Source organism: Rhinatrema bivittatum, chromosome 2, assembly GCF_901001135.1.
Source record: "Rhinatrema bivittatum chromosome 2, aRhiBiv1.1, whole genome shotgun sequence".
NCBI classification, from domain to species: Eukaryota; Metazoa; Chordata; class Amphibia; order Gymnophiona; family Rhinatrematidae; genus Rhinatrema; species Rhinatrema bivittatum.
In genome coordinates this window covers 103,646,314-103,664,486 of record NC_042616.1, presented here as the reverse complement: position 1 = coordinate 103,664,486, position 18,173 = coordinate 103,646,314, and the positions used below count along the sequence as shown (strand labels likewise).

Below are 18,173 nucleotides of genomic sequence, written 5' to 3'. Positions count from 1 at the left end.
AGGTTTTATATTGGACTCGTTGTTCTATAGGTAGCCAGTGTAAATTCTTTAATATTGGGGTAATGTGCTCTTGTTTATGTGAACCAGTTAACATCCTTGCAGCAGAATTTTGCAAAATTTGTAGTGGACAAATTGTCGAATAGGGTAATCCAAGAAGTAGTGCATTGTAGTAATCGGTGGATGTGAAGATAAGAGCCTGTAACATGGTTCTGAATTCTATTAGGTTTAATAATGGTTTTAATCTTCTCAGCATTAAGAGTTTATAGTAGCCTTCTTTCATTTTAATCGCGATATGTTTTTAAAAGTTTAATTCTGGATCTAAATGATGCCAAGATCTCTAATTTTTGTTCCCAGATTAATTTGAATATTTTCGTATTGAAAATGATGCTTGGTAATGTTTGTAGATGTTTTCCTTTCCAGCAAAATAATTTCTGTTTTATCAATATTAATACTGAGTTTCATTTGTGTTTAAAAGTTGTTTTATGATATTAAGATACATTACTGTCAGTTGAAATGTTTTTTCAAGAGTATGTGTGATAGGTATTACAATCTGAATGTCGTCTGGGTAGAGATAATAAGTTAGGCCTAGTCCTGAGAGAAGGTGGCAAAGAGGAATCATATATATGTTAAACAGTGTCGCTAATAACGCTGAGCCCTGTGGGACTCCAGTATTGAGATTAATAGTATCAGATGATACATTATTAATATTGACTTGATATGTTCTGTTACTTAAGAATGAAGTTAACCATTGTAGGGTCCTACCACTTAAACCAATTTCTATAAGTCTGTGTGTGAGGATATTATATTTAGAGTTTTTATATATATTTAACGGTTTTGAATGCTGCTGAGAGTTCAAGCAGCAATAGATATTTATTACCAGTATCAAATCCTCTCAGAACAGTATCTTGTAATGAAAGAAGTGTTTCTGTGCTAAAAATCTTTCTGAACCCATACTGTGCAGGGTATAGTATGTCATTATGATCTAAGTGTGTGTTTAGCTTTTGAAACACAACTTTTTCAATTAATTTGGCTATAAAAGGTGGGTTTGAAATTGGTCTATAGTTACTCAAGACATTGCTATCTAAATTTTTCTTTTTTAATATAGTTTTAACTATTGCCTGTTTTAATTCTGTTGGCAAAAAGTCTTCATTCAAGGACATATTTATAATGGTAATTGTTGGTGCAGTTGCTTGCGCAATTTGTTTTAACGTTGCTACCGGGATAGCATCAGAAGGGTGTTGGGCCGGATTCAATTTCTAAATAAGCTTTGTTGCTTCACAAATTGATATTTCTTTAAACTCTGACCAAATTGGGATTTCTTTTATGTTCATGTTAATGTCTTGCATGGGGGTTTTGTCCAAAGTTGTAATTAGTGTATCAATTTTATTTTTAAAGAAAAAATGCCAAATCCTGACTAAGTTTTTCATTACTTTCCAAGTTATGTGTAGATTCAGTTTATTTACTAAGTCGAATAGTGGTTTTGGATTTCCTGAGAATTTTTTAATCTTGTTACTGTAATATTCCTTTTTTGTTTTATTTATCAAGTTTTTGTAATATGCAAGATAAATGCTGTAATTAGTTAGTTATAATACATTTGTTCTTTCTCCATGTTCTTTTTCTTCAGTTTTTGTCTAGTTTCTTTAATATTGTTGTTGTACCAGGGGTTAGATTTTTTTTTTTTTTTATTAGTTTTGATGTATTTAGTTTTTACTGGGTTTATGTCGTTTGCTATTTTCGTCACAATTGTAAACCAAGACTGTGTTGCCATTAACGTATTCGGGGTGTCAATATCTGGAAGTTGCCTTTCTAAATTTAATTGAGTTTCTTCAATATTAAATGGTGGTCGAAAATCAAAGCAGATTTTTCCAGTATTGCTAATAGATATTTTTGAGTTAAAAATCGGTAAGCCGATTCCTCGCCCTCAGCAGGGCCAAGGGTTCTATTCGAGGTATTTCCTAATTCCAAAGAGGAACGGAGGCTTGTGTCCCATTCTCAACCTCAGGGCATTGAACAAATTTCTCTTAAGAGAAAAATTGAAGATGGTCTCTCTGGGCACGCTGATACCCCTTCTCTAAAGAGGAGATTGGCTCTGCTCCCTCGATCCAGAGGCTTATGCTCACATAGCCTTCTTCCCTGGCCACAGAAAATACCTTCGCTTTGTGGTGGGGAAGGCTCACTACCAGTACAAAGTACTGCCTTTTGGGTTAGCCTCGGCCCCTCGCATCTTCACCAAATGTCTGGCTGCATACCTCAGACGTCGTGCGGTCCATGTCTTCCCATATCTAGACTGGTTGATCAAGAGCGATTCCTGCACAGGGGCGCTGAGTGCCCTAGCCCTGACAGTACAGATTCTGCAATCCTTGGGGGTTCATATTAAACTATCCAAAGTCTCATCTTTGCCCATCTCCTCATCTGGACTTTATAGGAGCCAGGCTGGATACAGTGCAAGCAAAAGCATTTTGGCCTCGTGATCGGGCTCTTGTCCTAGCCCCATTGGCAGCCTTTGTGCGCAGCAGCCAGCATGTGACTGCCCGCCTTCTGCTCCATTTGTTGAGCTACGTGGCAGCCTCTCTCAGGGCACAATGGACTTGTGGACGAAATAACGACAGGCCTCCCAGGACCTCGAGAATTCTCTCTGTCACGGAGTCTCGGAGGGCATCCCTATCCTAGTGGGAAAACCTCTGCAACCTGGAGCGGGGAATTCCCTTCCAGGCTGCCCTGCCTCAAGTGGTCCTCACCACCGATGCCACTCCTCAGGGCTGGGGAGCCCATGCGGATGGTCTCCACACACAGGGTCTCTGGACCACTCATGAAACCCACTGCCAAATATATTTTTTGGAGCTTTGAGCAATCCGCTACGCCCTCTGGGCGTTCAGGGACAGGTTGTCCCACAAAGACGTCCTGATCAGGACAGACAACCAGGTTGCAATGTGGTATGTCAACAAACAGGGAGGCACAGGTTTGTTTCTCCTCTGTCATGAGGTGGTACAGGTGTGGCCCTGGGCCCTCTCTCAGGGGATGTCGCTATGAACGAAGTACCTACCTGGGACTTTGAACATGCTGGCGGACCAGCTGAACCGCTCCTTTCAGCTACACGAATGATCCCTGAATCTGGAAGTAGTAGCCAGACTTTTTCACATGTGGGGTACCCCGAATGTCGACATCTTTGCCTCTCGGTACAATCACAAGGTGGGCAATTTCTGCTCCCTCTCGCCGTGGGGAAGACATCTGGCCTGTGACACCTTCTCCCTCCACTGGGGAAGAGGTCTTCTATATACATACCCTCCTCTCCCGCTCCTCTTGAAGACCCTTCTGAAGCTTCAGCAGGACAGAGGGACCAAGATTCTCGTTGCACCTTATTGGCCCAGACAGGTCTGGCTCCCTCTTCTTTATGAATTGTCGACCAGGGACCCCTTTCGGCTGGGGACTGCACCTGATCTGATAACTTGGAACCCTGCACCATCTGAACCTCAGGGTATTGGCCCTGACGGCATGGATGTTGAGCACCTAATTCTCCAGCCCCTGGACCTTCCGGACAGTGTCTCCGAGGTGCTGGTGGCTTCTAGAAAGCCTTCCACCAGAAAGTCATAGTTTGAAATGGAGAAGATTCTCCACCTGATGTGCGGGGCATGACTTGGATCCATTCACATCCCCCCTTCCCAAGCTGTTGGACTACTTGTGGCACCTTTCCGAGTCGGGCTTCATACCAGCTCAGTCAGGGTCCATCTTAGCGCTGTTAGTGCGTACCACTGAGGTGTTGCTGGCACACCCATAATCTGTGCAGCCTTTAGTAGGTTCGTTTATGAGGGGACTGCCTCCTGTTGCATCCTGGGACCTCAACATTATCCTGCGCGGCTCATGTGTCCTCCCTTTGAGTGTTTGCGTTCCTGCTATTCGAAGTTCCTCACCTGGAAAGTAATGTTCCTAGTGGTGGTTACTTCGGCTCATGGTGTCAGTGAGTTTCAGGCCTTGGTTATGTATCCGCCATACACGAGGTTTTTTCATGATCGTGTGGTCTTGCGTATGCACCCGAAGTTCCTCCCTATGGTGGTGACTGATTTTCACATCGGTCAGTCCATCTTTTTACCCACCTACCCAGGCCCTATTTCCACCCAGGGGAACAGGCTCTTCATAATTTGCCTCAAGAGGACCTTGGCTTTCTATTTAGATCACACAGACAGTCCACTCAGCTCTTTGTGTCTTTCAACACCAATAGGCTGGGAATGGCAGTGGGTATACAGACTTTATCCAACTGGTGGCAGATTGTATCGCCTTCTGCTATGCATAAGCGAGCCTTCAATTGGCAGGCCACATCAAAGCTCAATCTGTGCAATCCTCGTTATCGAAATTTGCCGTGCTGCAACATGGAGTTCTTTTCACATGTTTGCGGCTCACTATTGCTTAGACAAAGAGGGGCGACAGGACAGTGTATTTGGTCAGTCTGTCCTGCGTAATCGTTTACAGACCTGACCCCAACTCTTCCTGCTTAGTGTACCCCTGGTTGAAGCCAGGTAGTCCCCTACTGACTAACAGAGCCGCAGTTGTTGTGCCCGTTGGCACTTTGTTCAGCACCAGTTGGTCACATCTGTTAAAGGAGACAGCCTGGAGCTTGGTATTCACCCATATGAGAGGTCTACCATCCTGCTTGTCCTAGGAGAAACCGCAGGTGCTTATCTGTAACGTGTTTTCTTAGGACGGCAGGATGGTAGTCCTCAGGAATCCTGCCCACCTCACCGCGAATATGGGTGGTTCTTCCAGTTTGTTGTTTTCTTTTTTTTTGCTCTGATTTTTCTCTGTTATGGGACTGAAGGGGACCTCACGTGGACGTGCAGATGTGGCATGCTGGGCATGCTCACTGTGCAAGTCGAAGCTTCTAGAAACTTTGACAAACATTTTCTGTTCCGGGCTCCATCTGATGATGTCACTCACATGTGAGAACTAACATCCTGCTGTCCTAGGAGAACACCTGTTACAGGTAAGCAACTGTGTTTTATCTGTTTTCTAAAATAAAACATTAAAATCTTTTTTCCATTCCTTATTTTCCACAGGCGAGTACATATTTTTGTGTACTGTTTTTTAGCATTTAAGTTATTCTACAATGAATTACAGTAAGCACTATATAGACAGATACAATCTCAAAGAGAAAAAAAAACCCCAAACATATACCAACGTTAATTGTACAGTAAAAGGAGGGGAGTGGGAGAAGGAAAATGGTAGATTCAAAAATAGACTTATTATCATATTTTTACTTTGCTCATACTAACTTGGAAGCAATAGCGGAAGGATTTTATCAGAGTTGATCTATTTAGTTTCTCTTGTACTGTAGTAGATTTTGAATGGTTTTTACTTAACCTTATATTTAAATAATAAAGTATTATGTAAAAATTGTATTTGTCTTTATCCAGGCAGGTCAGTCCATACAAATGGGTTATATACGCTTAACAACAGATGGAGATGAAGATTTCACACTCCTATAGCCCTGCACTGACAGCCTGCCAGTATTCTCTGTTTCCAGCAGATGGTGGACATGCATTTTGTGCTAGGCCGGATTATCAGGATGAGAGGCCTGGAGGTGGCTCCTGCAGTGAAAGGATGATTTTCCCTTTCACAGTTGAGCATGACCCATCAGATTATTGGCCTCTGCTCAGGCTCCTTCAGTGAAGGTTTGGGCCCTTCTCCCTCAGTCGAGTGAATTCCACAAGAATGAAAGGTGGCTCTTGAAGTGTAAAGCAGGCTCTGATCCCTGGTCCGTGAGTAATTTAATGCCTCTGTTTTCTTCCTTATATATATAGCACATGCTATGAGAGTGGCCAGAGCTTCATGTGGCAGTGGTTCTGTTTCCCAGGGCTCCAACCGCAAAAGGGCGTGTCTTTGGGACAGTGGGATGGCAAGACAGCCTCATGGGGAGAAGGATGGTTCTTAATTTATATGGGGCTGACAGCATGAATGTTGCAAGAGGTGCTGGCACGAATATCAGCTTCGGCAGGGAGGCTCCATACTGTGGAAAGGAAGGGGTTTTTTCTCTTTATGGCCGAGGGGCAGAATGACTGTGCAGGTAAATGCATTTGACCGCCTTGTTAGTTCCTGTAGAAGATGTGTGCTCTGAGGTGCAGGTGGTAGCCACTTTGTGACCACAATGCTTTGGTGCTGAGTTGGTCCTATTCTCAGGCTCCCTCCAATTCTGGCTTGTAGCAGAGTCGAGATGCAGCGCTGGCAATGGTGAAATCCTGAAGGGAAGGGTTTGAATTTGGTGATCCAGGCAGCCAGAGCCAGGAGAGGATGGTCAGCCATTTTGAGTCACCGCCTCTAGAAGGGTAGGCCGTGCCCCATGAGAGTGGCATTTAGGTGTTCAGAGATGGTGGCCGCCTGAGGTATTCTCCCGCAGATGGTATGTTAACTGCAGGAACAGTGGCAGCCATTTTGAAGACTGCATGGATAAGAGGGGAGAGCTGGAAGTGGGGATGGTCCAGGATAGAGTTCCTCTCCATTGATTCCCGTCTATGGAGAGCTAGTGTATTTCTAGCTATACTAGTATTTAGTCTTCGAGACAAGTTCCCAGGTAATGTCCGTGTTCCCACAGCGATAATGACTTTGCTTTTGGGGGAACCAGCTTTATTCCTGGTACTCAAATAGGGTGTTTTCCTCTCCCTCTTAGAAGGGGTAAAATCTTCTTGGGGGGGGGAAAGAAGAGGGAAGACAGATACAAGACAATTCTGAGCTTTTGCCTTGGGCTAAAGGACTCGTTCATTAATGTTGGTATCTCTGTATCAGGCCTCTACCATAGAATAGAGGATTTACCCCTTCCACTTCCTTCTGGTTAGCAGGGGGATCACTTCATCCGAGATGTCATGTTTGGGCAATAAAATGCTTGTGTGAAGACTCTGTGATCTATCAGGTCCATAGAGACATGCAGGCTCCCCACATTTTCAGCAAGGAACCCAATCAGGTGCTTCTGACACAGGTTACTATGGGAGTGAGGCAACTAGCCTTGACGAAGTTTTGGTATGGCCCAGGAGGACAAATCTGTCAGGAGGCTGGCCTTAATGGACAGAATGGAAAGTCTGGTGTTCTGATTCCACAGGTGCTGGTTTTACAGTTTCCCCGAGGGAAAACCTAGTAGATAATTTCTCTCCTCTTTCCCCTCGAGTGCTGTTATCCAGGATATAATTCCTAATGAGGGCTATCCCTAGCCGGCATTTATCCCTTGGATCCAGGAGTGGGGAATTGTTTCCATGCTCCCTTGTTTGCTGGAAGACAAGAAGCCAGTTTCATGATTCTTTTTCTAGGGGTTGTTTTTCGTGACTCTTGGTGTTGTGCTTGAATGGAGTGTTGGGGAGTCAGAGTTCTCACACTCGGTAAATTCCCAGTCCTTTCTTTCCAAGAAAAGGATGGGAACTCTAGATGCGGGACTTCTCGTTCTTCCCAATGAAGCTTTGAGAGGACTCTGTGATCAGGAATTTATCTGATCAATTACTGACACCTTTCTGGTTTCTGCATGTAACAGGAAGGTATGAGTAGATTTGCCATTTATTTTGTGATTCCCCCCCCCCCCCCCCCCCCCAACCAAAAAAACAAAGGAAAGGGTCCTTCCGCCTCAGTCTGGATCTCAAATGGGTCACTGGGTTTCTGCAAGTTACCCACTTCAGAATGGAAACCTTGCATTTGGTGATCATGGCAGTAAAAAAGGGAGCGTTTCTCACTTCCCTGGATCTGCTGGAAGTATATCTTCTCATCGCCATTCAGAAGGAGCCTCAGCAATTTCTATGCTGCGCAGTACTTGACCACCGTTACCAATTTCAGGCCTTTAACATTTGGCTTGGCTACAGCAACAGGATCTTTTTATCCAAGGGAATGGCGGTGTTAGCAGTTGCATTTTGCAAGGAGGGCATCCTAGTTCATCCTTATCTGGATGGCTGATTAATTAGAGCTAAGTCAGCAGCGGGGAGCCACACTGGGTCTCGCAAAGTGGTTCAGTTGCTAGCAACTTGATAGGTTGTCATTCTGGTCAAGAGCATCTTACAGCCTTCTCAGATGCTAGACTACTTAAGCGCCCAGTTCATCACATTTCAGGACAAGGTATTCCTTCTGGAGCAGCATATCAGAAAACATTGTGCACAGGCATGAGTCCTGTGATTTGCAGATTGGCCAACTGTGTGGCTTACTTGCAGACACTAGGTTTTATGGCGGCTACCTTGGAGTTAGTTACATGGGCTAGAATTTGCATACGACTGCTTCAGAGGATTTTGGTGTCATGGTGAAGCCCCCAATCTCAGCAATATAAGATACAGCTGATGTACCCATCAAAGGTGAAGGGGTTACTCTAGTGGATATAGAGGGAACATCTCAGCGTGGGAACAGATCTGAAGATTCCTGATTAAAGAGTGGGCACCACAGGTGCACGTTTTCAAGGTTGAGGATCTTATTGCCAGGAACTGGTGTTGCAGGGGCAGTGGTCTATCAATCAATTTGAGGCTTGAGTTTCAGTTAGTATTGCTGATGTTTGCAGACCAGTTGAATAGGAGACCTGAGAGGGTCATATCAGACAACGCCTCGTCAAGGGGGAGCCACAAATCAATCTGTTTCTCTGGAAGTGGATGTGTTCCTGCTGTGGGTAGTCCGGCATGTCATATAGCGAGACTCAACAATGTTCTGGTGGATTGTCACTTCCATAATGTTCTTGATCCAGGTGGAATGGGACTGGCAAATGAGGCATTTTATCTCATTCTTTCCCATCTGATCGGTCCTTTTTTTGAATCTGATGGAAAAAAGTGAAGGTATCTTACTTTAACTATTAAACTTAGGCACTCAAACTTTGTTCTTGGTCAAAGTGGGCCACAGGACCAAATGCTCTGTGTTTTCTCCGTGGCCTCTGATTGGCAGATTACTACCAGCAACAGACCATCACCTGGGCTTAGCTTTTCTGGTGGCCCCAGACTGGTCAAGGTGCCTTGATATGTGGATCTTCAGCGCCTGGTCGCCGACAGCCTGTGGCGGCTACTGTTGCGCAGGGATTTTCTGTGATGAGGGCTGGTTCTCCATGAAAGTCCAAATTGGTTTTGACGTACGGGTGACCCCTGAGAGATCTAGACTGTTGAAGCAGGGTCATTACATGACAGTAGTGAGTGCTATGTTGCAAGAGGAAAAAATAAAGATTTTCTACATCCTTGGCGTACATGCATGTCTGGAGGATCTTTGTGAATGGATCTCCTGACCGGCAGTTTATTCCAATCACAGCGGTGATTTCTTTTATTTTGGTAGAAAGGTTTGAATAATGAGCTTGCATTAAGTACACTGAAGGTACAAGTGGCAGCTTTGGCCTGGTATAGGGGGTCATGTTCAAGGGAGACCTTTTTTTCATCACATCTGGAAATGTATAGATTTTTTAAGGGTGTGGAACATATTTGACCGCCAGTGCGGATACCTGTACACTTTGGGACCAGACCTTTTTGGCAGGCCCTATATGTCTTCCTCTTTGGTAGCTTCCCTTTTCTGGTGCTTACACCAGAATGCAGGTTAGGACTGTACTTTTCTTCATGTCCAAGTTGGTATCTGACTTTCTTTTCAATCAGTTCATATTTTTGCTGTTGTCGGTTGGTGTGGTGGATGTGATGAATTTTGGATGTGGCATCCCTTGGATGTGTGGAGACATGTTGCATTATCTTAAGGTTACTGAGACTCTGCAGAGAAGAGATCGACTCTTTGTACTTCATGAAATAGTGAAGAAGGGAGAAACGACTTCTCATACCACAGTGGCACATTGGATTAAGAATGTGATCACAGCGGCTTAGGTGGATGTGGATATGGCATTACCTAGGCTAATTATGCCTTGTTAGATGACAGCACAAGCAGTATTTTGGACAGAGTGTTGCTATCTCCGGAGATTTGCTGAGCAGCGACGTGGTCTTCATTATATACCTTCTCCAAGCATTATTGTATGATGTTAGGGTTCGGGAAGATGTGTCTTTTGCTGAAATGGTGTTGAAGGGAGCGCAGGCATCCTTCCACTCTACGAGGAAGTAGCTTTGCTACATCCACTTGTGTGGACTGGGGTGCCTGGATGAAGAGGAATGTGAAATTACTACTTATTTGATAATTTCCTTTCATCTAGGACAAGCAGGCTAGCCCACAATCCCGCCCTGGGCTGCCTGTACATTACTGAACTGTACTGTGTTTCTGTTTGTCCTTCTCAGGGATATTGGTGACAGAATTCAAAGGCAGATGCAGAAATTCAGGTCATCGAGGGACCTGGAAAAGTGTATCTTTGTTTATTATGGCTGCTGCATTTCCTTCTTATCTGAGTCCAGTGCTTTGCTCACTGGAAGAAAAAAAAAAGTGAATGGTTGGGGAAGGTAGTGTTTTTAAGTTTGGACTTACTGGTTTTTTTTGTTTTTTTTAAATGATTTATACTTTATTAATTCTCAGTCACACATCAAGTGATAAATATTTTTTCAAACTTAAAGTAAATAAAATTGTGCATAAGCATAATACATTCATAATAAGCTTACATACATAATTATTTTAAATTAGCACATTTTATCCCATAAAGGGAGCCATTCTAGACAATAATTACTCAAAAAGAAAGCAAATATGCTGAGAATGAAGAGGATTCTATTTCAAATTTCTAACCCACTTCCGTTATTTGAACCTGATTCATCTTTTCTAATTCTTTATCCCTCAAAAAAATTCTCCATATGTGTAGGTAAAGTAAAGATAAACTTTTTCTCTTGATAATTGACAAAACATTGGCAGGGAAACTTTAAATAAAAAGTTGCCCCTAATTCCAACGCTTTGGCCTTCAACATAAGAAACTGTTTTCTACGACCTTGCGTAGCCTTAGATACATCTGGGAAAGCATATACTTTTTGTCCACAAAATAACATATCACGATTTTTTAAGGATTTGTCAAATATGAACTCTTTATCCTTTTCTAATCCAAAAGAGACAAACAAGGTTGTCCTTTTATTTATTATGTCTAAAGTGTCCTCCAAAAATGTTGATACTCCTGGGGACTGTAAATCATCTAGTCCCCTAGGGTTGTCAACTAATTTTATAGGAAAATAATAGATTTTAGAAATAGAGGGGATCTCATCCTCTTTATAAGCCAAATTTTCCTTGAGGTATTTTATAAACATCTCGAAGAAGACAATAACCTTGTATAAGGAAAATTAACAAAACGCAAGTTCTTAATTCGCATCAAGTTTTCTAAATTCTCTATTTCATTGTGCAAGATCACATTATCAGAGATTCACATTGTTTCAACACTCTGTATATTTGAACATTAGTTGTTAAATTATTCACCTTTGTTTCTATATCTATCAATTTTTTTTCCTTGTTCAGTAATCGTCACTTTATTACTATTAGCCATCATTGAAAGGGAAGAGTTCATTTGAGTAACATTAGAATCAAGTTTTAATAACATCCTCCACAAATCCCCCAAAGTTACTTTGGATGCATCCACGGCTGCTGCCTGGATGCTTACTTGAAATGGAGATAGAATACCATTATCAACTTCCTGTTGGAGGGAAGACAAAGATTGTAGAGATTTAGAATCTATCTCTTTGGGTAGTACTTCCTCGCTACTTACATTGGCAGTCTCACTTCCTGTGGGTTTATCCACGGTTGCTGCTCCTGGGGGTTGTGAAGGCATGGATCCTGTGCCAGGACTTAAGGAGACTTCAAAAGAGTCTCTATTACAGTCCTATCTCGGCGTATTGTCTATTCAGATGGGCATCCATCGGCCCAAGCCTAGGAGTAACTGGAGATGAGGTATAGGCCTTAGCCTTCCTTTTACGCCCCATATACCCAAACAAAATTCTTCAAGCAATCAAAGCCGGTCTAAGCCACGTGTGCCAGCGGCGTCTATGCGCCGCTTCTCGTGGGGTTTTGAAGCCCCGGCTCAGGCAGTGATGTCATGCAATAAGCCCAGCTGGTCACAGTTCTTAATTGTGTTATTACCGCCGCCTGTAGAGCTCCAGCGATCCTCCCCTCTCCCTCCTTCAGCTCCTGGACTTACTGTTTTAGTGTTAATTAGTTGTCCACAGTTGGCTTTTGCAAGTATACTGGCAGGCTGATGTCAGTGCAAGGTTACATGAGTGTGACATTAGCGAGTCAGTTGAACTCCATCTGCTGGTAGGAGTGCATAACCCACTTTTGTGGACTGGCTTGCCTGTCTTAGAGGAAAATAAAATATCAGATAAGTAGTAATTTCACCTTATTTTTTTTTTTAAACTACTGAAGCCATGATTAAATGCATCACGTGTGTGTTTGGTTTTCTTCTCCAGGCATATCTAATGGTGTGTAAGGATGTTCTAATGGTCGGCCTTGGAGATTCGAGTTTTCAGACTCTACTTCTAGACCTTACATTTGCAATAACAAACACAGGTATTAAATAACTTTATGTATCTTATTGAAGAAGTGTTGCCATATCTGTAGAATGAAATTTCTTTGATTAAAATTCTAATTTTAATTACAAAAAGTGATCATTATCCTCTGTTTATAAAAATGCAAAGACTATTGCTTCCTTGATTTTTAGTAACCCTTACTCTGCAAGAAAGGTACCTCTTGAACCAACAATGTCACAGGCACATTACAGATATAAGGATCAAAAATTAAAGATATATGTAGCAAACTGCTTAAAGGCAGACACTTCACCACTATTCAGGTGTCTTAAGATTGAATCTTTGGTGTCTTTGCCTTTAAGCATATGGACTGCTCACAGTGTTTGATACCAGTTTGCTACATAAATCTTTATTTTTTCATCCTCTCTGTAACCTATAACAAAAATTATTAAAATATCTAAACATAGGGGGCGCTGTTGAGCGCGCGTTGTGGATGGACATGTGAGCTTCGAGCTCCCAACCTCGAGCCCTCTCTATCCCGTCCTAATTCACAATTGAAAAACAGGACTAATATTTCTCCAGCAACTGTATTGTGAACTGTTTACTATGGCAACCAAGAAAAAAACAGCGGACTTAAAACATTAAGGCTTTCAGAAGCAGCTGCCGGAGCAGTCACAGGCAGATGAGGTACGGGCTGCGGGAGTACCTGATGACGCATGCGGTGGTGATGAGTCCTCGGAGCTGGGACCGACTCTAAATATTCAAGACATCCCCAGCCGAGACGAGATCCAAGGCTGGTTCATGGAACTCTGCGCCGACCTTCGTCAACACAAAAGTGAGCTACTTGCATCCATGGCCGACCTAAAGGAAGAAATGGCAACCTTAGGAAACAGAGTGGACGAACTGGATCAGCGTGCTGAGGGCCAAGCAGCCAACATGGCGTCATGTAACACACAATGTCAATTACTACAGAACAAAAACCAGGCAATCCTTGAAAAACTGGAGGATATCGAAAACTGCTCTCGGAGGAATTATTTAAGAATAAGAGGCATTCCTGAGACTGATTCATATAAAGACCCCGCCGAGGTTGCCAGGCAAATTAGTTTTTTTTCCTCGCTGGAGCCTCCTCTGAACAGCCGACTACTGCATCGAAAGAACCCCCCCTATAATTACTATTGAGCGAGTTCACACGGCACTGGGCCCCCAGGCGGATAATAAAGCCTGCGACATAATTCTCTGCCTTCGAGACTTTCCTCAGAAAACGCAAAAATACGAAGCCTCTAGGCAGCACTCCACGCGGACGTGGGAAGGCCACACCATCACAATCTACCAGGACCTGGCACCAATCACCTTGAAGCATTTTGAGCTCTGGGAAGCTACATGGGCATTACCGGGAGGCCCAGGTCCGTTATCGGTGGACCTTTCCTTTTGGCTTTTCCTTTTCCGTGCAAGGTACCACCTATCTAAAGATTCTCAGAGGCAGCAGAGGCCTTTAAGTCTGCGGGCCTGCCGGTCACCTTTATTCCACCGATAAAAAAAAAACGCAGCCCTGCCATAGAGAGACAATTTCCCTCACTGGCAAAAAGTGGCCAATGGTTGACTAAGCCTGCATTACCAATCTGAGGAGCGCGGATCGTCCTTAAACGACCAGGGTTGAATAACTTTTCCGGGAGGAAATCTCCTGCAACTCATTATTATACCTTGGGTAACATTTTTGCTGATTACCTTGAAAGTTGCTGTTCACTGGAATTACTGGACAGGCAGAGATGTTTTCTCCACTTATACTTAGTCCTGAATTCCTCTTGATATTTTTTCTTTCTTATGGAAATTCACAATTAATGTTAGTCTGTTATATCCTGTTACATATGAGAAACTGGGATGGGGGGTTCATGGGGGGGCCACGTTGTGACTGCATATCGGCTCTTCACGCTTGCCTATGTCCCTATGGGGATGATCTGCCGGAAAGGTTGGGCAGACTATTGGTTTATTCTGGGGAAAAACCAACATAAAAGGGTATGTATATTCTTTATTCATACTGTATATTATATAGCATTTTTTTTTAGGATTATGGGACTGCTTTTCTCTATTACATTTCTGAGATGTATCTACTGAAAAATGGTTAAATTCTTATCTTTGAATGTAAAAGGACTACAAACATATAGAAACCGCCAACTTCTCTATCAAGAATTAAACAATCTCCACATAGACATAGCTATGTTGCAAGAGACTCACCTGAAAACAAGGTATGAAAAATTGCTTAAGCACTCTAATTACCCATCGCAATACTTTACTTCTGGCTCTGTGTGGGCTAAATACATGGAAGTGGCTATCCTAATTTCATCTACCGTAGTACATGAAATGCTACATAAATATGCGGACCCGGAGGGTCGCATTCTGATACTCACTATTCGGATAGGGACCGTGGTCTTTACCTTAGTCAATGTCTATGCTCCCAATACTGCATAGGTGCCCTTCCTGCAACAACTGGAGGACCGTTTAGCTCAGCAAGCAGATCATCACTTGATCGTTGGTGGTGATTTTAACTGGATGCTTAAACCCAGTATTGACTCCTCTCGTTTAGGGACACCAAACATGGGTGTAGCCCGATGGTCACTTATTCATCTTATGGATAACTGGAGTATTATCGATGTCTGGTGCCAACGGTACCCACACTCTCGCCAATATACCTTCTACTCACATCCTCACTCTATCTACACTCGTATCGACTATCTCCTGGTAGATAAAAGTATACAAAATAACATCAAGAGAGTGGAGATAGAACCAATAACTTGGTCCGACCACGCCCCAATATGACTGGACTTAAATATTCCTGATATGTCCAGAGGTACTCAATATTGGTGGCTAAACGAGAGCCTGCTGGAGGATGACATATACGTCAAATCGGTCGAACGCTTACTGTTGGATTATTTTCAAAACCAGAATCCATCAGAATCTACCCCCACGATGATTTGGGAATGCTCTAAGGCATTTGTGCAGGAAGAGCTCATTTTCAGAGCCTCCTATTGTAAAAAGAGCAGAGGGCAAAAAAGGTCTCAGCTTTTACAAAATATCAAAACCTTAACTTGACAGCTTATGTTATATTCAACGCCCTCTGTATTTAAGCAGCTATCAATAGCTCGCCAGTCTCTCCAAGCTCTAGACAATGACCAATTAGCCAACGCCATGAACATCACTAAACAAATCTACTTCGAGGGAGGAAACAAGGCGTCTCAAACGCACGCTGCTCCGTAACAGCATAGCCAAGATTAAAAACGATCAGGGAGTTCTGGTAACTAGCACTGAGGACATTACTCAATGTTTCACCCAATTCTATGCCGCCTTGTATAGCGCCCGCACTGATATCTCATTAACAGATATTGATCAATACCTAAACTCTACATCACTTCCCTCACTGACCCCCACCACCCTCTCCCCCACAACAGCTGCTGGATAGCCCCATCACTTTGCTGGAAGTACAACAAACAAAACCCTCAAGTCTGGCAAAGCACCTGAACTAGATGGCTTATCTAGTAAATATTATAAGACTTTCTCCACTACTTTAGCACCCTGGTTAGTAGAAGCATTTAATGCTCTGAGAGGGGGTGGGATGCTGGGGCCTCACTCCAACACAGCAGGTATTTCAGTCATCACTAAACCTGGAAAAGACCCTACCTTATGCGGGTCATATCGCCCCATCTCCTTAATTAATCTTGATCTCAAGTTATTGGCGCATATTTTGGCGGACCGCCTCAACACACTACTCCCGGGATTGTTGCATCATGATCAAGTGGGGTTCATACCTGGTTGATCTGCCTAGGATAACGTATGCCGCACCATAGATCTTATATATGGTGGATTTGAAAGGAAGCCATCCTGAGCGTGCGTCTAGCTGTCGACGCGGAGAAGGCATTTGACATGGTGCATTGGCCATTCCTGTTATGAACCCTAGCCAAAATGGGGTTCGGGGAATATATTTTGCAGTGGTTGCAGCAATTGTACCATCAACCCTCCGCCCAAGTAAAGGTTAACGGAGGATATGGAGCTAGCTTCACAATAGCACGGGGCACCCATCAGGGATGCCCACTTTCCCCCTTGCTCTTCGCTCTTTTTCTTGAACCGTTTACATCTACCATTAGGAAGGACGCAAATATTCAGGGGGTCCACCTGGGTGAGCTACAATACAAAATGACCCTTTGCTGATGATGTACTCTTTACACTTAGCCCCAAACTTCCCTCTCTGCAGTGATGGTGGCTATCCAGCGCTTCAGCTCTGTCTCTGGTTTCAAAGTGAACCTTGAGAAATCAGAAATCCTTAAGCTTAAAGTCTCTGCAACAGACGCACACCTACTGCAACCTCAGCTACCATTTCGGTGGACGAATAAACCCTTGAAGTATTTAGGAGTTTCTCTCAATGCCGAGGTGGACCAGCTGTATCATCTGAATTATATACCATTACCAAGGCTATCGATGACCTACTTCACTGGTACAGGGACTCCCATTCTTGGCTAGGGCGCATCGCCATAATTAAGATGAACATCCTTCCTCACTTATTATACTTATTCATTACTCTCCCTATACATCTTTCCTCCAGTATTTTGAAGACGACATAGAGGAAAGTCTTCACGTTTATCTGGAAAAAGAGACTGACCAGGATAGCGTGAGCTGTTCTCTATTGTCCCAGAGAAAGTGGGAGGATGTGTCCCTAACTTTGAATGGTACTATGCCGCTGCTCAACTAAAGGCAATTCTTCACATCCATAACTGGAGGACACATCCAACCCCCTGGCAGCTTATCAAACAGCAGATTCTAGGAGATATGCCACTCGCAGCAATCTTCTGGCAACCTCGGAACACTTGGAGACCTATACTTTAATATACCGCCCCCCCCCCCCACACACACACACTTCATACCACCCTCCGGGTGTGGTCGCGGTGGAAGATGAAACTAGTGGGAAATACATCCGCCCTATTTCACAATCTCCACTTCCCAGTGGGCCTTTCCAAGAACGCTTTCTCAGCTTGGAAGAATCTGGGTATTACAACTATGGGTATGTTGATACACCAGAGGTCTGTCCTACCCCTGGCAACCCTATCCGAGCAGTATCATGCAACCTCTCTTCCTTTTTTAGAGTATGTATTTATTTATTTATTTAACTTTTTTATATACCGAAATTCATGTAGCAAATGTTACATATCAATTTGGTTTACATTATAACATTAAACAGGCACGACAGAGTGCAATTACATCGAACAGGAGGATAAACTTGGATCAAGTAACTGGGGATTAAAGAACAAGAAATTACAATAAATAATATAGAGTACGCTCAATTGGCTCATTTCCTCAGGGCAACACTATCTTCCTCTCACTTAGCTACTAACAAAACCATGTTTGAGACATACTGTGCACATACTCGAGTTGTAAAAGGGGCGGTCTCCAAGCTATATCAACTTCTCCAGGGACCACAATCAACCATGCTCCAGTGCTTGATTACCTGGGAAAGTGAGTTGAATATCACATGGCAACCACAAGAGTGGGATGATATATTTATGCTGGACTGTAAAGCTCTCTTTCAGCTCACTTACAAGAACACTGCTTAAAAATTCTTTATCGGTGGCACTATGTTCCTGCACTAGTGCATAAAATGTATGCCAATTCGTCGAATGTTTGCTGGCGACAGTGTAGACAAGTGGGTACTTAATTACACATATGGTGGAGCTGCCCAATAATCACCCCCTATTGGAAAAAGGTGGCGGACTGGCTTTCCCACATCCTGGGACGGGATGTCCCTGTTGATCCGACCAACACACTCCTGGGGAAACCTATAGAGGGTATACC

General features: G+C 43.4%; 1 protein-coding gene across 3 annotated transcripts in view; it reads left to right on the top strand.

The window, feature by feature from the left end:
- The window catches only part of NCAPG2 (non-SMC condensin II complex subunit G2), a 327,980-nt gene that overhangs the window by 235,206 nt on the left and 74,601 nt on the right, over positions 1-18,173 (top strand). For all 3 annotated transcript variants that reach the window (XM_029588506.1, XM_029588507.1, XM_029588508.1), the window contains one exon: positions 12,282-12,381. In XM_029588506.1, coding sequence (XP_029444366.1) covers positions 12,282-12,381 — 100 coding nt within the window. The remainder of the gene's footprint in view (positions 1-12,281; positions 12,382-18,173) is intronic.